The 18,612-nt window shown below is 39.1% G+C and overlaps 1 protein-coding gene across 3 annotated transcripts in view; it reads left to right on the forward strand.

Moving 5' to 3' along the window:
* The first annotated feature begins 466 nt into the window (after positions 1-466).
* GOSR1 (golgi SNAP receptor complex member 1) overlaps positions 467-18,612 on the forward strand; it is a 52,304-nt gene continuing 34,158 nt past the window's right edge. Inside the window, exons 1-6 of one of the 3 annotated variants that reach the window (XM_010367945.2) lie at positions 467-578; positions 4,616-4,736; positions 7,691-7,778; positions 8,123-8,230; positions 12,353-12,444; positions 15,225-15,299. In XM_010367945.2, coding sequence (XP_010366247.1) covers positions 548-578; positions 4,616-4,736; positions 7,691-7,778; positions 8,123-8,230; positions 12,353-12,444; positions 15,225-15,299 — 515 coding nt within the window. In that variant the 5' untranslated portion in view covers positions 467-547. Of the gene's footprint in view, positions 601-4,615; positions 4,737-7,690; positions 7,779-8,122; positions 8,231-12,352; positions 12,445-15,224; positions 15,300-18,612 lie in introns of all 3 variants that reach the window. The other 2 variants (XM_010367946.2, XM_010367947.2) reach the window with 2 other exon arrangements.

An 18,612-nucleotide genomic window follows, 5' to 3' on the forward strand; every position in this document is an offset into this window, starting at 1 on the left:
ATGTGGCGGCTGACAAGGAAAGAGGGCTGGAACTAGAACTACTGTAGACACAGGAAAGCAGCCAGTGGAGAAGAGCGCATATGCCAGAGAACGTGGATGATGGAGCACAGGCGGGGAGGTAGGATGAAGGAAATGGCTCTGGGAAGAAAGGGTCTCTGTGTCTGAGAAAAGAAGAAATTGGCTGAAGATACACATTAGAGACAAGGTGAAGGAAATTGAGGGAGTTGCCTGAGGATGATTCTCCTCCCAGTCAAGTAGGCACCTGCTGAGAGAAAGGATAAGCCGAGATAAGGGAGATGATGATGGTTTGGGGCGCAGAAAGCGGGAATGAAAGACAGACATTCAGAGAGTGTCAGGAGCTAAAGCTGAAGTTTTTGATCTGTCGCTACTTAAAAGCTGTAAGATAACGAATTGATCAGCAGGTGGCAGTGTCCGCGGAGGTTCGCATCCCGTCAGCCCTGGCGCTCGGGGCGGAAACAGGCGCGGTGGTGACTTTCTGGCCTGCATCGCCTCTGCTCCCCATCCCGGCTGACGTTGGACAACAAAGATGGCGGCAGGAACCAGCAATTACTGGGAAGGTGAGGGCGAGAAGGCCTCCGGGTGCGTCCCACGCGGGTGAGAGGGGCTGAGTGAGGACAGATCTTGGGAGAAACAGCAGAGGAAAGAACCAGACCCCCGGAGCGGCCGAGCTGAGCAGCGGGGCTTGCCTAAGTGGGAGCCCCAGGGCCTTGGGGATACCGAACGGTCTGGGGCAGGGGTCTGGCCTGGCCGGCCCTTGTGAGCGGCACGTGGGGCAGGGGTTGGACAGAGTGGACAGAGCGGGGATGTGGAGGAAGAGGGATCTGAATCGCCTGGGTAGAATTATGTTGAGGGAGTAATGGAACTCGGACGAAGGGGCTTGGGGTACGAACTCTGAGAGGAAACGAATGTTGGGGGAGAAGATCCAGAGCCCGGGAGACTGGAGGAGTCGGCGCAGTGGAGTTGAGGTCACTGTTGGAAATCTGAGTGGGAAAAGAGAAAGGAGGAACTTGCATTCCGGTCCGCCGGAGGAAGTATGAAGAGAATGGGAGACAGATTGTCTCCTGTTGGGTCCGCATGACAACTACAGGCAGGGAACTTCAGGATTGGGTGTTTGAAGGAAGAGAAAATAACTTACCCTACTGCTCTGGAGTCTTAGAATCGGTTTTAATGAAAAAGTTGAGAGAACCTGTGTGAATTGCAGTTACATTTGCTGTACTTCTCCCACCAAAAAACCTTCTTGTGATTTGACAAATGCATTTATTTAATTCCTGAAAATATAGTCCGATAAAGTGAGCTTACGTAAAACTCATTTCTGGACCGTGGTGATCAATAAGAGCAGAGAAAGCTGACCTTTTTCTCCCAACTCTCTCTTTGCTTTACCGCAGCATAGAAACTACTTTCCAAATTCCTTTGACCTGTTTCTATTGCTATCCACTGAAGCCTCTAGAAACCACAATATTGTCACTATCAGCCCCTTGGTCTAAGAAACTTCATTCTAAATTTATCCAGATTTGCCTGTCATACTTTCTAAATGCTTTTACTTATGTTTCCTACTGGAGAAGACAGCTATTCCAATCACAGAAAAGCGTGCTTATAGTTTAAAACGTGTATCACAATGCCCATTTGAAATGTGTGTACTAGATAGAAAACTTTTTATTTTATTTTATTTTTTGGAGACAGAATCTAGAGTCTTGCTCTGTTGCCTAGGCTGGAGTGCAGTGGCACGATCGATCTCGGCTCACTGCAGCCTCCGCCTCCTGCGTTCAAGCGATTCTCCTGTCTCAGCCTCCTGAGTAGCTGGGACTACAGGTGCGCGCCACCACACCTGGCTAATTTTTGTATTTTTAGTAGAGATGGGGTTTCACCATGTTGGCCAGGATGTTCTTGATCTTCTGACCTCGTGATCCGCCCGCCTCTGCCTCCCAAAGTGCTGGGATTACAGGTATGACCCACCGCTCCTGGCTGCTAGAAAACTTTTTAAAATTATATAGAAGAGGCTACTGATATCTTTATTACTAGTCGTTAGGCTGTGGTTTTTTGAAGCAACATGCTATGATATTACAGCAGCTCATTACTGACAACCTACTCTGTGCCAGCTGCTTTAAGCATATGATTACCAATACATAGGCAAACCCTGAAGGTAGGGGTTTAAAAAACCAGAAGCTGAAGGTCATAGGTTAAGTAGATTGTTGATAAATCTTAGAGTCAGTAAGTGGCTGTGCCGAGATTCGAACTGGCTTTTGGTCTCTGGGTAAATATGCTCCACTATGTTAACTACGCTTTCTATTTCTGGTTGAAAAGCATATTGAAATAATGTCTTGTATTCTTTATCACTGAAAGAGAGATTCTTATACCATTACCTCTGGTACTTCTGCCCTTTTATTTTAACCTTTACTTACCTTGAATAAGAATACTCATATCTGTGTATGGTTGTCCAAACTGTGGCTTCTGTCACACAACCCCTTAGATGCCAGACTGCTAAACCAATTTCTCTACTTGCTTGTTTGCTTCTGCTGTTAAAACTTACGTACTTATTTCTATCATAATCATATTCGACCTTGTTAGTAGCACGTAGTTTATTGTTAGTTTTAGCCCTCCAAATTACTTTCAGTAAGTTTTTTCTTTTTTTTTCTTTTAAAGACGGAGTCTCGCACTGTCGCCCAGGCTGGAGTGCAGTGGCTCAATCTCCACTCACTGCAAGCTCTGCCTTCCAGGTTCATGCCATTCTCCTGCCTCAACCTCCCGAGTAGCGGGACTACAGGCACCCGTCACCATGCCCAGCTAATTTTTTGTATTTTTAGTAGAGATAGGGTTTCACTGTGTTGGCCAGGATGGTCTGGATCTCCTGACCTCATGATTCACCCGTCTTGGTCTCCCAAAGTGCTGGGATTACAGACGTGAGCCACTGTGCCTGGCCTCAGTAAGTTTTTTAAAGGCGGTTTTTGGCCGGGCGCGGTGGCTCAAGCCTGTAATCCCAGCACTTTGGGAGGCCGAGACGGGTGGATCACGAGGTCAGGAGATCAAGACCATCCTGGCTAACACGGTGAAACCCCGTCTCTACTAAAAAATACAAAAAAAAAAAAAAAAACTAGCCAGGCAAGGTGGCGGACGCCTGTAGTCCCAGCTACTCGGGAGGCTGAGGCAGGAGAATGGTGTAAACCCGGGAGGCGGAGCTTGCAGTGAGCTGAGATCCGGCCACTGCACTCCAGCCTGGGCGACAGAGCAAGACTCCGTCTCAAAAAAAAAAAAAAAAAAAAAGGCGTTTTTTGGCCAGGCGCGGTGTCTCATGCCTGTAATTCTAGCACTTTGGGAGGCCCAGGCGGGAGGGTCACTGGAGCTTAGGAGTTCAAGACCAGCCTGGGCAACATTGTGACACCTCATCTCTAATAACAGAAAAAAAAGAAAAAGAAAAAAAGAAAGAAAAAGGCAATTTTCGTGGTAACTTTTTTTCTTTATGTTCAATTGAGAAGTCATTTTGGTCTGGGCATAGTGGCTCACACCTGTAATCCCAGCACTTTGGGAAGCCAAGGTCGGTGGATCACTTGAGGTCAGGAGTTAAAGACCACCCTGGCCAACATGGTGAAACCCTGTCTTTACTAAAAATGCAAAAATTAGCCAGGCCTGGTAGTATGTGCCTGTAGTCCCAGCTACTTGGGAGGTAGTTGAGGCATGAGGGTTGCTTGAACCCAGGAGGTGGAGTCTGCAGTGAGCCAAGGTCATGCCACTGCACTCCAGCCTGGGTGACAGAACAAGACTCCATCTCAAAAAAAAAAGATAAGTCATTTTGCTATTATGCAAAGAAGTTCATGAGCCTAATAAAGCTTTGGAACGTAAAAAGCAAAATCCCTTTCAAAAGAATAATGGCTTCTTTCTTATAACATTAACTGGTAAGTTGATAATGCTGGTCATAAACCATAGTTTTAGTTCCTTTGTGATTTGTATTCTCTTCTTGTTTTTCTCTGAATTACAGAATTTTGGTTATTGCTATACAAATAGTTTCAGGAAGGGTAGAACAACATTTGTTTTCTAGCCATCTTTGGAGTAAAGCTGCAAAGTTGCATCTCCCATTACTACTTCCCTTCTTGTCCCCTCTGAAGTTTATAAGTGACTAATCTGCTTTGCTGGGCAAGTCCTTGGTTTCCTTCTTTTAAGACTTTTCTTTTCCTTTTTTGTTTTTCTTTTGAGACATAGTTTTGTTCTTGTCACCCAGGCTGGAGTGCAATGGCGCAATTTCGGCTCACTGCAACCTCCACCTCCTGTGTTCAGCAATTCTCCTGCCCCAGCCTCCTGAGTAGCTGGGATTACAGGCGTGCACCACCACGCCTGGCTAATTTTGTATTTTTAGTAGAGATGGGGTTTCTCCATGTTGGTCAGGCTGGTCTCGAACTCCCGACCTCAGGTGATCCGCCCGCCTTGGCCTCCCACAGTGCTGGGATTACAGGCGTGAGCCATCGTGTCCAGCCAACACTTTTCTTTATGGGTGTAGCTAGATCAGTATATGATCATTTTCATAGTTTGTTTTCTTCAGAATAATCTTGTGATTTTTGTGTCTACTTTTTATGTCTAATTATTTGTTGTTGTAATTTTGTTAAAGATCTCAGGAAACAGGCTCGACAGCTGGAAAATGAACTTGACCTGAAACTAGTTTCCTTCAGCAAACTATGTACAAGTTACAGTCATAGCAGTACCCGAGATGGAAGACGCGACAGGTATAGGTACTACCAGATTCTGTCTCTTATGCCTTAACTATGCTTTTAAAGCGTTAAAAAATAAACTAAAATATATAACTTCTGTAAGTTGGTCTGTTGGTGAAGTTTTGGTGTTTTGTCATTGACTGTTTTATTTTTCAGTGACTTATTAAAATTCTTCCAAATGCTTGAGACTAGCATTTATTTGGAATCTTTAGACAGAGATTGTTACAGTGTCAGGAGAAGCCTGCTAGAACCTCAGAATAAGTTTGTATTAAAAATATGAGTGTCTAATTCAGCCAGTGTAGGGAAAAGGTGGCTGATTTGCCCATGTGGTATGTATTTCTTGTGTTTTCCAATTGCTAAATGGACCTGTGGATCTACCCAGGTACCAAGTATACATACTGCTTTTCCGGTGTTTATTCTATTAGAGAGTATCTAATGCACTGTGTATCTTTGTTATTCATTATCAAAGCTGTCTTTAATTTTGGTACTTTTTTGAGAAACTAGTATATTACCATATTAAATGTATGGAAAATATGTTCTTATCTTTGAAGCTTATGCTCATTTTAAGTCATCCACTTGTTTCAAGAAAATATTAGGAGTAGACAGGTACAGTGGATCACACCTGTAATCCCAGGACTTTAGGAGGCTGAGGTGGATGGATCACTTGAGCCCAGGAGTTCAAGACTAGCCTTGGCAACATGGTGAAACCCTGTCTCTAAAAAAAAAAAAAGAAATAAAAAAAAATTGTTTTAAATTAGGCAATATTTAAGACAGTTACAACGAGTAATATCATGGACCCCCAAGTGCCTATCTCCCATTTTAAAAAAATGATAATTACTCATTCCAATGAAGCCCCTTTTGGCCCCCCACTTTCTCCCACCCCTTAATCAACATGTATTCTTACTGCATGTTTGTATTCCTGAGCAATTCATCGTATTCTCTTATGTTATATGGTATATATATATAGTATAGTTATTTTACGACTTTTTTTCTTTAATATTTTTGAGATTCAGCAATGGATTCATTTAACTCTGGTATATTCATTTGTAATTTATATGTAGTATTTTATGACTGTATCACAGTTTAACCATTTGATAATGGCCATTGTTTCTAATTTTTGCTAATTAATAATAACAATTTTGATAGCTGACATAGAGTGTTCATTATATGTTAGGTAAGCACTTTCTATAAATACTGCTGGGAACATTTTTACACAGAATGTTTCTATATACCTAGTGGTGAAATTGCTGGTAGCAGAGTTGTTGTTAATCCACACTTATTTTACATACTTTTTCAAAGATTAGAAGTGAGTAGGATATTTGTCAGCTAATAAAAACAATAAAATCTGAGCTTGGATTTGAATCTAGGTCTATCTCCAGACCCACAGTCTAAACCCTACCATATTGTGTACATTTGAACAAAAAGCTAATATCAACACTATAGCCAAAGTACTGTTTCTTTTGCATAAGGACTCATTGGTTGTAAAGGCAGCAGGGCCAGCATTGACTCTAGGATCTCAAAATAAATTACTAACACATCAAATAGATTGCATTGCTTTGGACTTGGTTTTATTTAGCAAGTAAAGAGAATGAAGAATGTTCTTTCTATGCATTTTCTATGTTCTGTGTGCTTCACGAGCTAATACTTTTTTTATTCCTCTAAAGGAAAAACTATCTTGAAAACATTTCCAAAGAAATTCTACCACAAACTGAAACTGGCTTTGTAGAATTACTTCAGCCTAACTACCCTTTTAAATAAAAATCTAAGACCATGAGGATCAAAATTTGTTGTGTATTCTAAAGTGTCTTGTTTGATACCCAGGTTGGAAGCGTGTCACAATGAGTCAACTAAGCAATGACTAGAATATTATTTATTCCAGGAATCTTTCTTTCTTTCTTTCTTTTTTTTTTAACTTTCTGTATTTTGAAAACTTCAATGTCTATGAATCATTCATTATCCACCGATAAGATGAATTAAATTTAACTGAATCCTAGTATTGTGAAGAATTAGTTTTTGGCCATTTCCCTTTAGTCTTACACTGTCCTGATGAATATATGAATATAAGGAGTATGGAATAACCAGTAGTAGAGATTGCTCTCGCATTCATTCATTCATTCAACAAACATTTAATGAGCATCTACTATGTGCCTGGCTCTATACTAGGTGCTAGGCATATATCTATGAATAAGAGCAGCTTTTCCTCCCTTCATGAAGCTTTAATTCTGTTGGCATATTATTCTTTTTCATATATCTGGTAGAGGAGGATTTATATTAATAGTCTACAGAGCATTTTTTAATCTTTTTCATTTGCCACACCCAGGCACTGTCACAGGGTAGGACAAAGTCTTTGGTAAGATTGGAGAGCATAGTCATTGCCTGGGCATTTATCTGTGTCCGGTATAACTCCAATCTGTATTGAGCTGCTCATCAGATGCTAATACATACCTAACCTGATGAAAGTTAGTGGTGTTTTAGAAAAGGCAAAAGAAACACTCAGGACAGGTGGGTTTAGAATATGAATCTGTCAAACATAAGTTTCACTTATAAAAAGATAGATTTTTGACTATTCAGATTTGAAAAGGCAATTTAACACAATTCTACGAAACAGAAAGATGATTGCATACTATAAGTGGAAATGTAGAAGATTAGTACCAAAGTATGCAGGTGGCTGTATATATTGAATTTAAAGCCAGTTCCTGAGTATTTGTTAGCTAGTTATCCAATCTGTGCATCATTTAAACCTCAATCTTATTTCCTCTTGGTAAGAGTCAAGGAAAGAAGAGAGAACTTAATGTTGACGTTGAAGGAACCATAATTCCTTTGGGGTAAAAATGTAAAAGATTGTTTCTCACAGACCCTATATAACATAATCCATAATTCATTTTATGATTCATATTAATTACCTTATTATTTTAAGTATGTTTTAAAGGACTGCATTTGAGTAATGGATCCTCTTTAACTGAACTTCTTTTTAGTTCTGATACAACACCCCTTTTAAATGGATCAAGCCAAGACAGAATGTTTGAGACAATGGCGATTGAGATTGAACAGCTTTTGGCAAGGGTAAGTGCTTTCTGTTAAATGGCTGTTTTGCAAATAACTGTGTACTTGTTAGATAGGATCCTGGATTATATTGAGATAGACATGTTTAATGAAATTATCTATTCCATTCAAGATGTGTACCTCCCCACACCACTTGAATTTTGATGACAGCCATTCTCAGGTGATATGATGTTATTTTGGTCTTTATGGATTATATGGGGGAATGCTTAATTCTTACTTGATATCTTGTTTTTTGTTTTGTTTTGTTTTGCTGTCAACCAAAAGGGCATATAGGCAAATAATTTGCTTTTAGCTGTTTATAGTGCTTAGTAAAATATTTTTATTTTATTTTTCTTTATTTCTAGCTTACAGGGGTAAACGATAAAATGGCAGAATATACCAACAGTGCAGGTGTCCCCTCCTTGAATGCGGCCCTGATGCATACATTACAGCGGCATAGAGACATATTGCAGGTAATATATTGGGCCTGAGACATTTTCATTATCACAGGAGTTCGGTTTTTTTTTTTTTTTTTTTTTTTAATCCCTGCATTGGATATGTGCACATGTATTTAAAATGACAAAGAGAAACATCCGAGAAAATAAATGCCATGCTGGAGGGACTTGTTTTACTTTTTTTTTTTTTTTTTGGTCACCATTGTAAAATTCTGAAAATATCTAATAGCTCTTGCTATTTCCTGGTGAAGTTGACTAATATTCATCACTGGGTAATATACTTCCATTCTGGGAGACCTAGCTAGCTAGCTGTAACAGTGAACTAGTCAATGGTCATGTATAGACAGTAACATTGTGGGTTAGAGTGTGCTTTCATCTGGCTTTGAAGATAATATGGAGGGGGAATAATTTACTATACTTAGTATATTGTTTGAGAAAACAATAAATGTTTATGCACCAATAAAACTAAACTCTTAAAAAGATTTAAATGGAGGATATGTTAAAAATATAGTAGTACAAATAGGAAGGCAATTTTTTTTTTTTTTGAGATAGGGTCTCTCTGTCACCCAGGCTGGAGTGCAGTAGTGCAATCACAGCTCACTGCAGCCTCAACCTCCCAAGCTCAAACAATCCTCCTACCTCAGCCTCTCGAGCATCTGGGACCACAAGCACATGCCAGCACACCTGGCCAAATTTTTTAAAGTTTTTTGCAGAGACAGGTCCTTGCCGTGTTCCTCAGGCTGGTCTCTAACTCCTGTGTTCACAGGTTTTTGCTATGTTGCCCAGGCTGTTCTCTTAACTCCTGTGTGTGGGCAGTCTACCCACCTCGGCCTTCCAAAGTGCTAGAATTACAGGCATGAGCTGCTGTACCCAGCTACAAATATTTTTAATACTGTGAAAAGTCAGCAACTATTTCTAATTTTAAAAACTGTTTTTAAAAGTAGGAATAGATGGCCAGACACGGTGGCTCATGCCTGTAATCCCAGCACTTTGGGAGGCAAGAGGTGGGTGGATCACCTGAGGTCAGGAGTTGGAGACCAGCCTGGCCAACATGGCGAAACCCCGTCTCTACTAAAGTACAAAAATAAGCTGGGCAATAAAAACATTCCCATTGAATAAAACAACACAAGGATACCCATGATCGCTACAAATGCATAACATTGTTTTTTAAGTTCTTGATGGTGCAATTAGACAGTAAAAAGAAATGAAATGTAGGCTGGGCATGGTGGCTCATGCCTCCTGTCCCAGCACTTTGGAAGTCTGAGGTGGGTGGATCATTTGAGGTCCGGAGTTGGAGACTAGCCTGGCTGACAGGGTGAAACCCCTTCTCTACTAAAAATACAAAAATTAGCGGGGCATGGTGGTGGGTGCCTGTTATCCCAGCTACTTGGGAGGCTGAGGCAGGAGAATAGCTTGAAACCTTGAACCCTAGAGGTGGAGGTTGTAGTGAGCCGAGATTGTGCCACTGCACTCTAGCCTGGGCAACAGAGTGAGACTGTCTCAAAAAAAAAAAAAAAAAAAAAAAAGTTGTAAATATTGGAAAGGAAGAGGCAAAATTTCTGTGAGGTAGCAGGATAAAATTATATGTCTAGTACACCCAGGAAAGTTACCTGATAAAAAGTTGAAAACAATTAAATTCAGTAAGATGGTAGATTATAAAATGAATACATAAAAGCAAATAGTTTTCCTACTATGATGGGAAATAAATGATAACCTGTTAGAAAATATAATGGAAGAAACTATAAAGTATTCATGTATGAATTAAATAAGAAATGTGTAGGACTTGTATGTGCAAAATTCTACTGAGGGACATAGAACAAGATTTAAGTAAAGGAAAGAATCACTCCGTTTTTGGATGGGAAGACTTTCGTCTAAATTGCATGATATCCCAGTGGAAACAGCAGGGTTGTTTTGTTGTTTGTTTAATTAAAAACAAATGACAGAACGATACCAAAGTTCATTTGGAATCATAGACGTACAAGAACAACCAAGAAGAACAACCTGAAAATGAAGATAAGTGGTAGAGGGTTTGTAGTTCTCCCAGATCTTAAAACCTGTTAAAAAGCTGAAATAGTTGAAATAGTTTGATACTAGAGAAAAATAAAGTAAATAAGAACAATTAAACAGAGTAGAGTTTATATGTAGACCCAATTATGTATGGAAATTTTTAGTTTCTGATAAAGATGTTGTTTAAAATCAGTGGGGCAAAGAGAAATTATAAAATAAATGGAACTATAACCATTGCCTAATTATTCAGGGATTAAAAAAAAGAATTCTATCTCAATCCTCACATCCAGAACAAATTCCAAGTGGATCCAAGAAGTGTAGAAAAAGAAACCATAAAGCAGAGGTGAAATTTATAAACTTTTGAGCAGAAAGGACTTTCTAAATAAGACTTGATACTGGAAACTGTAACAAATGACTAATTTGCTTACTACACAGAGAAATAATAGAAATAGACCATGCCTGGCCTAAATATACTTTTTTTTAAAAAAAAAAATAAGAGAGTTCAGTTAAAAAAATACATATAAGAATGTTTATTGGCAGTAATTTTTTTTTTTTAAACAGAGTCTCGCTCTGTTGCCTAGGCTACAGTGCAGTGGTATGATCTCAACTCACTGCAACTTCTGCCTCCCAAGTTCAAGTGATTCTCCTGCCTCAGCCTTCTGAGCAAAGTAGCTGGTACTACAGGTGCATGCCACCACACTGGCTAAGTTTTGTGTTTTTAGTAGAGACGGGGATTCGCCATGTTGGCCAGGCTGGTCTCGAACTTCTGACTTGTAGTGATCCACCCACCTCAGCCTCCCAAAGTGCTAGGATTACAGGCATGAGCCACCGTGCCTGGCTCTTGCAGTATTTTTAATAGCAAACAAAATGAAAACAACTAAAGTGTTTATCAGTAGGGAATTTGTTAAATTGTGATAGTCATAAGATAATATTCTATGCAGCTATTAAAAAGAATGATGTTTTCTTTTTCCTAATATGGAAAGATTGCTTGATACTTTATGAAGTACAAAAAGCAGGGTGTACATCAGAATGTATATTATGACTTATTTGGCAAAGTGAAAGAAATAGATAAGCTTGTATATGTAAAAACATATTTCCTAGCCAGGTGCAGTGGCTCACTCCTGTAATCCCAGCATTTTGGGAGGCCAACGTAGGTGGAACTCTTGAGGTCAGGAGTTCAAGACCAGCCTGGCCAACATGGTGAAACTTCATCTCTACTAAAAATACAAAAATTAACTGGATGTAGTGGCACACTCCTGTAGTCCCAGTACTGGGGAGGCCGAGGCACTAGAATTGCTTGAACCCGGGAGGTGGAGGTTGCAGTGAGCTGAGATGGCACCACTGTATTCCAGCCTGGGTGACAGAGCAAGACTCTTGTCTGCAAAAAAAAGAAAATAATAATTTCCTGGAAGAAAATACAAAATGATGGTAACAGTTATGAGGTATGGAGCAGAATGTTTTGTTTTCCTTTGTTTCACCTTTATTTCTTTTGGTGCCCTTTTAATATTCTCCTCCATGTTTATGTATTACTTTTGTTTTTTAAAAGGTCAACAGGGACTCTGTGGGAGACAAGATTTTTATTTTCTTCTTTATCTACATCTCTGAATTTATGAAAAGTAATGAATGTTCTTAATATCTTTTAACAGTGGTACAAAAATAATAGAAAATGTTTAAAGATTATTTTGTTCCTTACAGTTCTCTTGATTCTATTCTTTTTTGTTTCGGAATTAAATTTTTTGTGAGAGCTCCAAAATGATGAACTTTGAAAATGAACTCTGTTGTGTTTACTGTTAAGTAGAAAGAGCCTCTCAAGTTTTCTCCTAGACTATTTGAAGTTATTTTATGTCAGAATTTTTTTCTTCTTAATTCTGTCTCATAAGACAAAGTACTAGAAGGTGCAAAGGAGAGTGATGTAATGGCTCTGTTTCCCTAGCACTGAATTATTTTCATTTGAAAGAAGTTGGTCACTCTTCAGCAAAGTAATTTTAAAGTTATTTTTACCTTTGGTTAATTTAATTTTTTAAATAGCAGTTTTCTTGACAAATATACAATGTGATGATAATACATAACTGGTTCAGTGAGATGAAAATCCTTAATTAGCTTCTGTTGAGATTGGATGTTGATTTATTACAGGATTATACACATGAATTCCATAAAACCAAAGCAAACTTTATGGCAATACGGGAAAGGGAGAATCTCATGGGATCAGTACGAAAAGATATTGAGTAAGTTGCCTTTTATATTATTTTGTAGAATATTTATTCAGATTTGGCTTTAGGATATGTTCACGGTTAATTGCAAATTCAGTGGCAGAACCATGGTTGAGATTTCAGGGTTTCCAAGTCCCATTTCACTGTCTTTTGAGCATTGATGCTACAATGTCATCCTAATCTACTTTTCCATTTTTATCTCATGCTTCCTCTTGCTTTATCATTGGCTCCTGCCAACCTTGACTTTTCTGTCTTAATTCAAAGTCCAGCTTAGATGGTATCTTCATGGTTCTCTCGTCTCTTACCACCCACCCTAAGAATTATAATGTTACTTTTATGATCCTCTGCAGATGTGTCAAAGAAAAAAGAAATTCTGTAATTATAACATTATCAGTAACTGAAGCTCTCCATGTTTCTCTTCCTGATTATCACCTATCACTTGCCCCTCTCCCTTGTCCCAACAATTATATATTACAAACAATAATATGTACAAACTCATGGCCTTATGTTAAATTATTTAAGGACTCCCAGCATTCTCATACTGATCTCAATCTATAATTTCAAATATTTGTTTTTTTCTTCTGTCCCTTTACCTCACTTTTAATGATCTATTCTAGCATTTCATATGCATTTTTGGAGATTTTTTCACAACTGAACGCTACTGACAAAGTCCTGTGGGCATCTCATTGAAGCTGAAGACTTTCCAGTTTGGAACCATCGAATGATACCTGTCATCATCTCATTTGTGATAAACTATGTGATACGTTTTATAAACTATGATACACATTTATCATAAACTCTATATTATATGTACTCTCAGAAACACTTTCCTAGAGATCCTTTATTATGTTGTAACAATAACAGTTTCAGCGTAAAACTGTTGTAATATTTTTAGTCCTTCAGGACATTTAAGTCTTTTGTTTAATTTCTGTATAGTCCATTTATATATACATTTTGAGGAATGCACAATGGCCATAAAAGATATGTTCATCTATTCGTTAAACTGTCTCCTCAGTACCAACTCTGAGTTAGCCACAGTAGAAGGTAGAAATGAAAAGACCGGCCAGGCGCGGTGGCTCACGCCTGTAATCCCAGCACTTTGGGAGGCTGAGGCAGGCGGATCACTTGGGGCCAGGAGTTCAAGACCAGTCTGGCCAACATGGTGAAACCCCGTCTCTATAAAAATATAAAAATTAGTTGGGCGTAGTTGTAGGCGCCTGTAATCCCAGCCACTTGGGAGGCTGAGGCAGAAGAATCGGTTTAACCTGGCATGTGGAGGTTGCAGTGAGCTATGATCGTGTCGCTGCACTCCAGCCTGCATGACAAAGCAAGACTCTGTCTTAAAAAAAAATGAGAGAGAAAGGAAAAGACCAATGTGGCCCTGTAAGAGTTTAGAATCTAGGTGCTAGAGGAAAGTATATGTAGTAATTTACACAGTAATTTTTAATATATTTTTTGGCCTCACAGCAATCTTTTGGTTAAGATAGAAATCATCAGTCTCATTTTACAAAACTAGGTATTGAGACACTTGTCTAAGGTGAAGTGACTGTGAAATGATGGAGTATAGATTTAAATCCAAGTCATCATGTGTTCTTGGTTATATCATTCTGCCTTCCTGGGTGGTGTTTTCTCCTGTGCTTTGCACAGTAGCCCTGCATCTCAACCAGTATTTCAGTTTTAACAGCAGGACTCTTTTTTGTCTTACTGTAGTATTTGTACACTTAACTTGAATTTTAAAAATTTTGAGCTGGGCATGGTGGCACATGTTTGTAATCCTAGCACTTTGGGAGGCCGAGACAGGTGGATCACTTGAGCTCAGGAGTTCAAAGCCAGCTTGGCCAACATGGCGAAACCCCATCTCTACTAAAAATATAAAAATTAGCTGGGCATGGTGGCGGACACCTGTAATCCCAGCTACTTGGGAGGCTGAGGCACGAGAATCTCTTGAACCCGAGAGGCAGAGGTTGCAGTCAGCCAAGATGGTACTATTGCACTCTAACCTGGTTGACAGAGTGAGATTTCATCTCAAAAAAAAAAAAAAAGCAAAAATTAGCCAGGCATGGTGGTGTGCTCCTGTAGTCCCAGCTACTTGTGGGGCTGAGGCAGGAGGATCCCTGGAACCTGGGAGGTTGAGGAGGCTGCAGTGAGCCAACATTGTGCCACTGCACTCCAGTCTGGGCAACAAAGTGAGAAAGTGAGACTGTGTCTCCAAAAAAAAAAATTGTTCCTGATACTTTATTATTAGTGGAAAGCAGAAAAAGTTAAATTTTCGATAGTAGTGATAAGAGTAATTTTTTTTGTCAACTTCAATACACTGAAGACCAGAACGGTTATCCTTAAGTGTGCCAAAATGAGCAAATCTTTAGCTTGATTTCAGTGTTCCTTAGGCTTCAGTTGGTGGACTGCATGTATTATTGTGAAAGAAAACGTTTCATTTCAACAGCTTTCCCACCCTGTGTGCTATGTACTAAATCAGTCCTAAGTTTTACTTCTGCTTGGAGAAAAATGAAGGTATCAGAGATAGGAGGTAAAGGAAAAGTAAGATTTTTTTGGTGGGTTGTTTCAGAATGTTGAGTTATTTTGGTGAAAAACAGTAAGCTGTGAGGCCTAAATTAGGCAGAGGCATTAATATTTATCTACTTATAATAACATTTTTCAGAGGGAAATGCAAAGGATTATGCACTTTCATTGTTCATTCAAAACTGTGGAGAGGCTCAATTTTTCTACTTTCAAGATCACTAGGGTCAGTCACTTAATCTGATTTTGTATTCTCTGCCAAAACTCTTTTGTTCCAGATCATATAAAAGTGGGTCTGGAGTAAACAACAGAAGAACTGAGCTATTTTTGAAAGAACATGACCACCTTCGAAAGTAGGTATTGAATGTATGTGCATTATGTGGTTTTCCATGTTTATTAATTCATTTACTTATATAACCAACATTTTTTGTTTATTATAATAAATGTCTTGTCCGTGCTAATTCATTTTATTTTCCTAATGACTCTTTTCAATAGAAAAGGAATTGCAGCTGTTCCAACCATAATTAGGAAAGATCCCGTGCTGTTGACTATTTCACATCACTTAATTATTACCTTAATGTGATTTTTTTGTTGTGTTGAGATGAGTCTCGCTCTGTTGCCCAGGCTGGAGTGCAGTGACTCGATGTCTGCTCATTGCAGCCTCTACCTCCCGGGTTTAAGCGGTTCTCCTGCCTCAGCCTCCCAGGTAGCTGGGACTGCAGGCATGTGGCACCATGCCTGGCTAATTTGTTTGTATTTTTAGTAGAGATGAGGTTTCACCATGTAGCCAGGATGGTCTCCATCTCCTGAGCTCATGATCTGCCCGCCTCGCCTCCCAAAAGTGCTGGGATTACAGGCATGAGCCAACACCGCACCTGGCCAGTGTGTGCGCCAATTCTCTACAGAGAGAAACAGACAGGATGAAACTGAGTGTAATAAGAGGTCCTGATGAATTAGATGAGTTGTTGAGACTGAAAAGACGGGCTTAGTCATTGCTCTCAATATGATAACACGAGCTTCTAAATACTTTTCTTAAATCAATTTTTTTTTTTTTTGTAAATTACAAATACTTGCTAGGTAATAAAATAGCATTAAAATTATTAGTAAAATATGTTTACAAAATAATGTGAAAAACTAGTTTTTCATTGTTTTTGTATTTCATTTGCTAAGTGCTTTGAGGAAAAAGTGGCAAGATTTTTTTGAAATAACTTTAAATAACAAAAGCTATAAATGCCTTTCATAGTGCTCATTTTAGAAAGTACAGATAGTTCAACAACACAAAAAGAAAGTTGAAATCACACATTACTACAAATTCTGTAACATTGTTTACTCTTCAGTAGTCCAAGCTTTTTCCCATGTAATTTGATTTTTTTGTTTGTTTTTTTTAAAATAAATGGTGCATATATTCCATAATAAAGATAAACCATAAAGGATGTAACCATTTCCCTAATATTGGCCTTTTGGATTGTGTTCTGTTTTTACTATTATACATAGTAAAGCCTTTGCTGTGTCCATCGTGATTTCCTCATGATAAATTCCTAAATTAGAATTGCAGGATTAGAGAACACACTCGTTTGTAAAGTGTGTCCTATAATATTGGCAAATTTCCAAGTTTGATGTTTTGCAGTAGGGTCAGACTTTTTATGGCTAGAACCATGTTTAAGCTTATGCTTCTTCATAAATATTGTTTTTTCATGTTATTATAACTTTTTACTTGTTCCAAAAGTACATATTTTTGCCTGGAAAAAGAGCAAGTCAGTTTTTGTAAATGAATGCCAGACTTATACATACACACACAAAACTTACTTAGTAATTAATTGTTTTTACCAGCTCTCCTTAATACTCTTTTTATCTAAAAATAAATGCTGTTAGGTTTTAGCAATTTATGTTATGGATGACAAATTTCTTTTCCTATATGGTGGATAAAGTAACTTTCATTTTTGGCTTGTCTTTCCCTGAGTCTGTCAGTCAGAAGAAAATACTGACTTTGAATTAGTGTCAAGCTTGTAGCTACTTGTTTTTTGATGGACTGCTTATACATTCTTACAGGGTTTTCGGTTGCTATTTAGATTAATTTCTCTTTCTTTATATAATTACTCTTTTTCAGTACTCCCTGATATTTTTCTTCTTGAAAAAATACCTAGTTAATTTTGTATTTTAAAGTTCTTCTCCTCACCCCAAGACTTTCTGCCTTTATAATCTTTTCTTTCTTTTTTCTTAAAGACAGAGTCTCACTCTATGCCGAGGTTGGGTGTCGTGGTGTGATCTCGGCTCACTGCGCCCTCTGCCTCTCGGGTTCCAGCGGTTCTCCTCCCTCAGCATCCTGGGTAGCTGGGACTACAGGCACCTGCCACTACACCCAGCTAACTTTTGTATTTTTAGTAGAGATGGGGTTTCACCATGTGGTCAGGCTGGTTTTGAACTCCGACTTCAAGAGATCCACCTGCCTCAGCCTCTGAAAGTGCTGGGATTACAGGTGTGAGCCAATGTGCCCAGACTTTTTTTTTTTTTTTTGACTTGGGGGTCTCACTCTGTCTAATATGGCTGATTCTGGCCAACATGGTGAAACCCCGTCTCTACTAAAAATACAAAAATGAGCTGGGTGTGGTGGTGGGCTCCTATAATCCCAGCTACTTGGGAGGCTGAGGCAGGAGAATTGCTTGAACCCGGGAGGCGGAGGTTGCAGTGAGCCAACATCGTGCCACTGCACTCCAGCCTGTGTGACAGAGTGAGACTCTATCTCAAAAAAAAAAAAAAAAAAAGATATATGGCTGATTATATTGTTGCTGTCTTTATAGACAGAGAATTAAGGAGTAAAGAGGACAGACAGACTATATTACTTCAAACATTGAAATGCCATGATTTATCCAGAATCATGCATTCAATTTCCTGACCATGCATATGGTGCTTTTTCTCTAGAAGCATTTTGTCATTTTGAATAGAATATGTCTTCTGTATTTACCTTAATGAAGTTGACAACTTTCAGAGGTTTTCACTGGTGAAGACAAACTTGAATAAGGAGATAACTTACACAAGCAGAAAAAGCCTCATCTCTTCTGGATTCCTTTAATGCCAGTGGTCATCACCAGGTGTAGATCAGTCACCCTTTACCCAGGCTGGGACCTCCACCTTCTCATTTATAGGTGTATCACCTTAGCAATCTTCTGCATCTCACTGTCACCCAACACATTTTCTCCTTCCAAGCCTCTGCAGTCTCACGAGTTTGTGTTTTTCTTATAACTGACCTTCCTACCCTATCCAGCCTGGATCTCATAGGAGATTAACTGAAATACTCCCAATGTTGGGCCTTTCCTGGGCCCCTGTCTTCCTTCTGTACCCTGATAAAATGCCAGCCCAATCCATAGTCTGTTGTTCTACTTCTGTTTGAGAGGGCTAAAGAAAAAGCAACTAGTCATACAGATGAACCCTGTTTTAAAGTAACTGTTAAATCTTTTCAACCTCATCTGAGTGCTCAGCCTTGCCTGATGCCTTTTGCATGCCTAGTCCTCCTGTTTAGTTCTCTCATTCTCTTCAAGAACTTTACCAAATCTTCTCCTTCCCCCTCTTGACCTTCCTGTCTCTTCACCTGATACAGAGGTTCTTAGCTCCTACTTCAGTGAGATGTTTAAGGTTTTGCTCTTTTCTATAAATTGACCTATAGGAGTA

The sequence above is a fragment of the Rhinopithecus roxellana genome, chromosome 19 (assembly GCF_007565055.1).
Source record: "Rhinopithecus roxellana isolate Shanxi Qingling chromosome 19, ASM756505v1, whole genome shotgun sequence".
NCBI lineage: Eukaryota > Metazoa > Chordata > Mammalia > Primates > Cercopithecidae > Rhinopithecus > Rhinopithecus roxellana.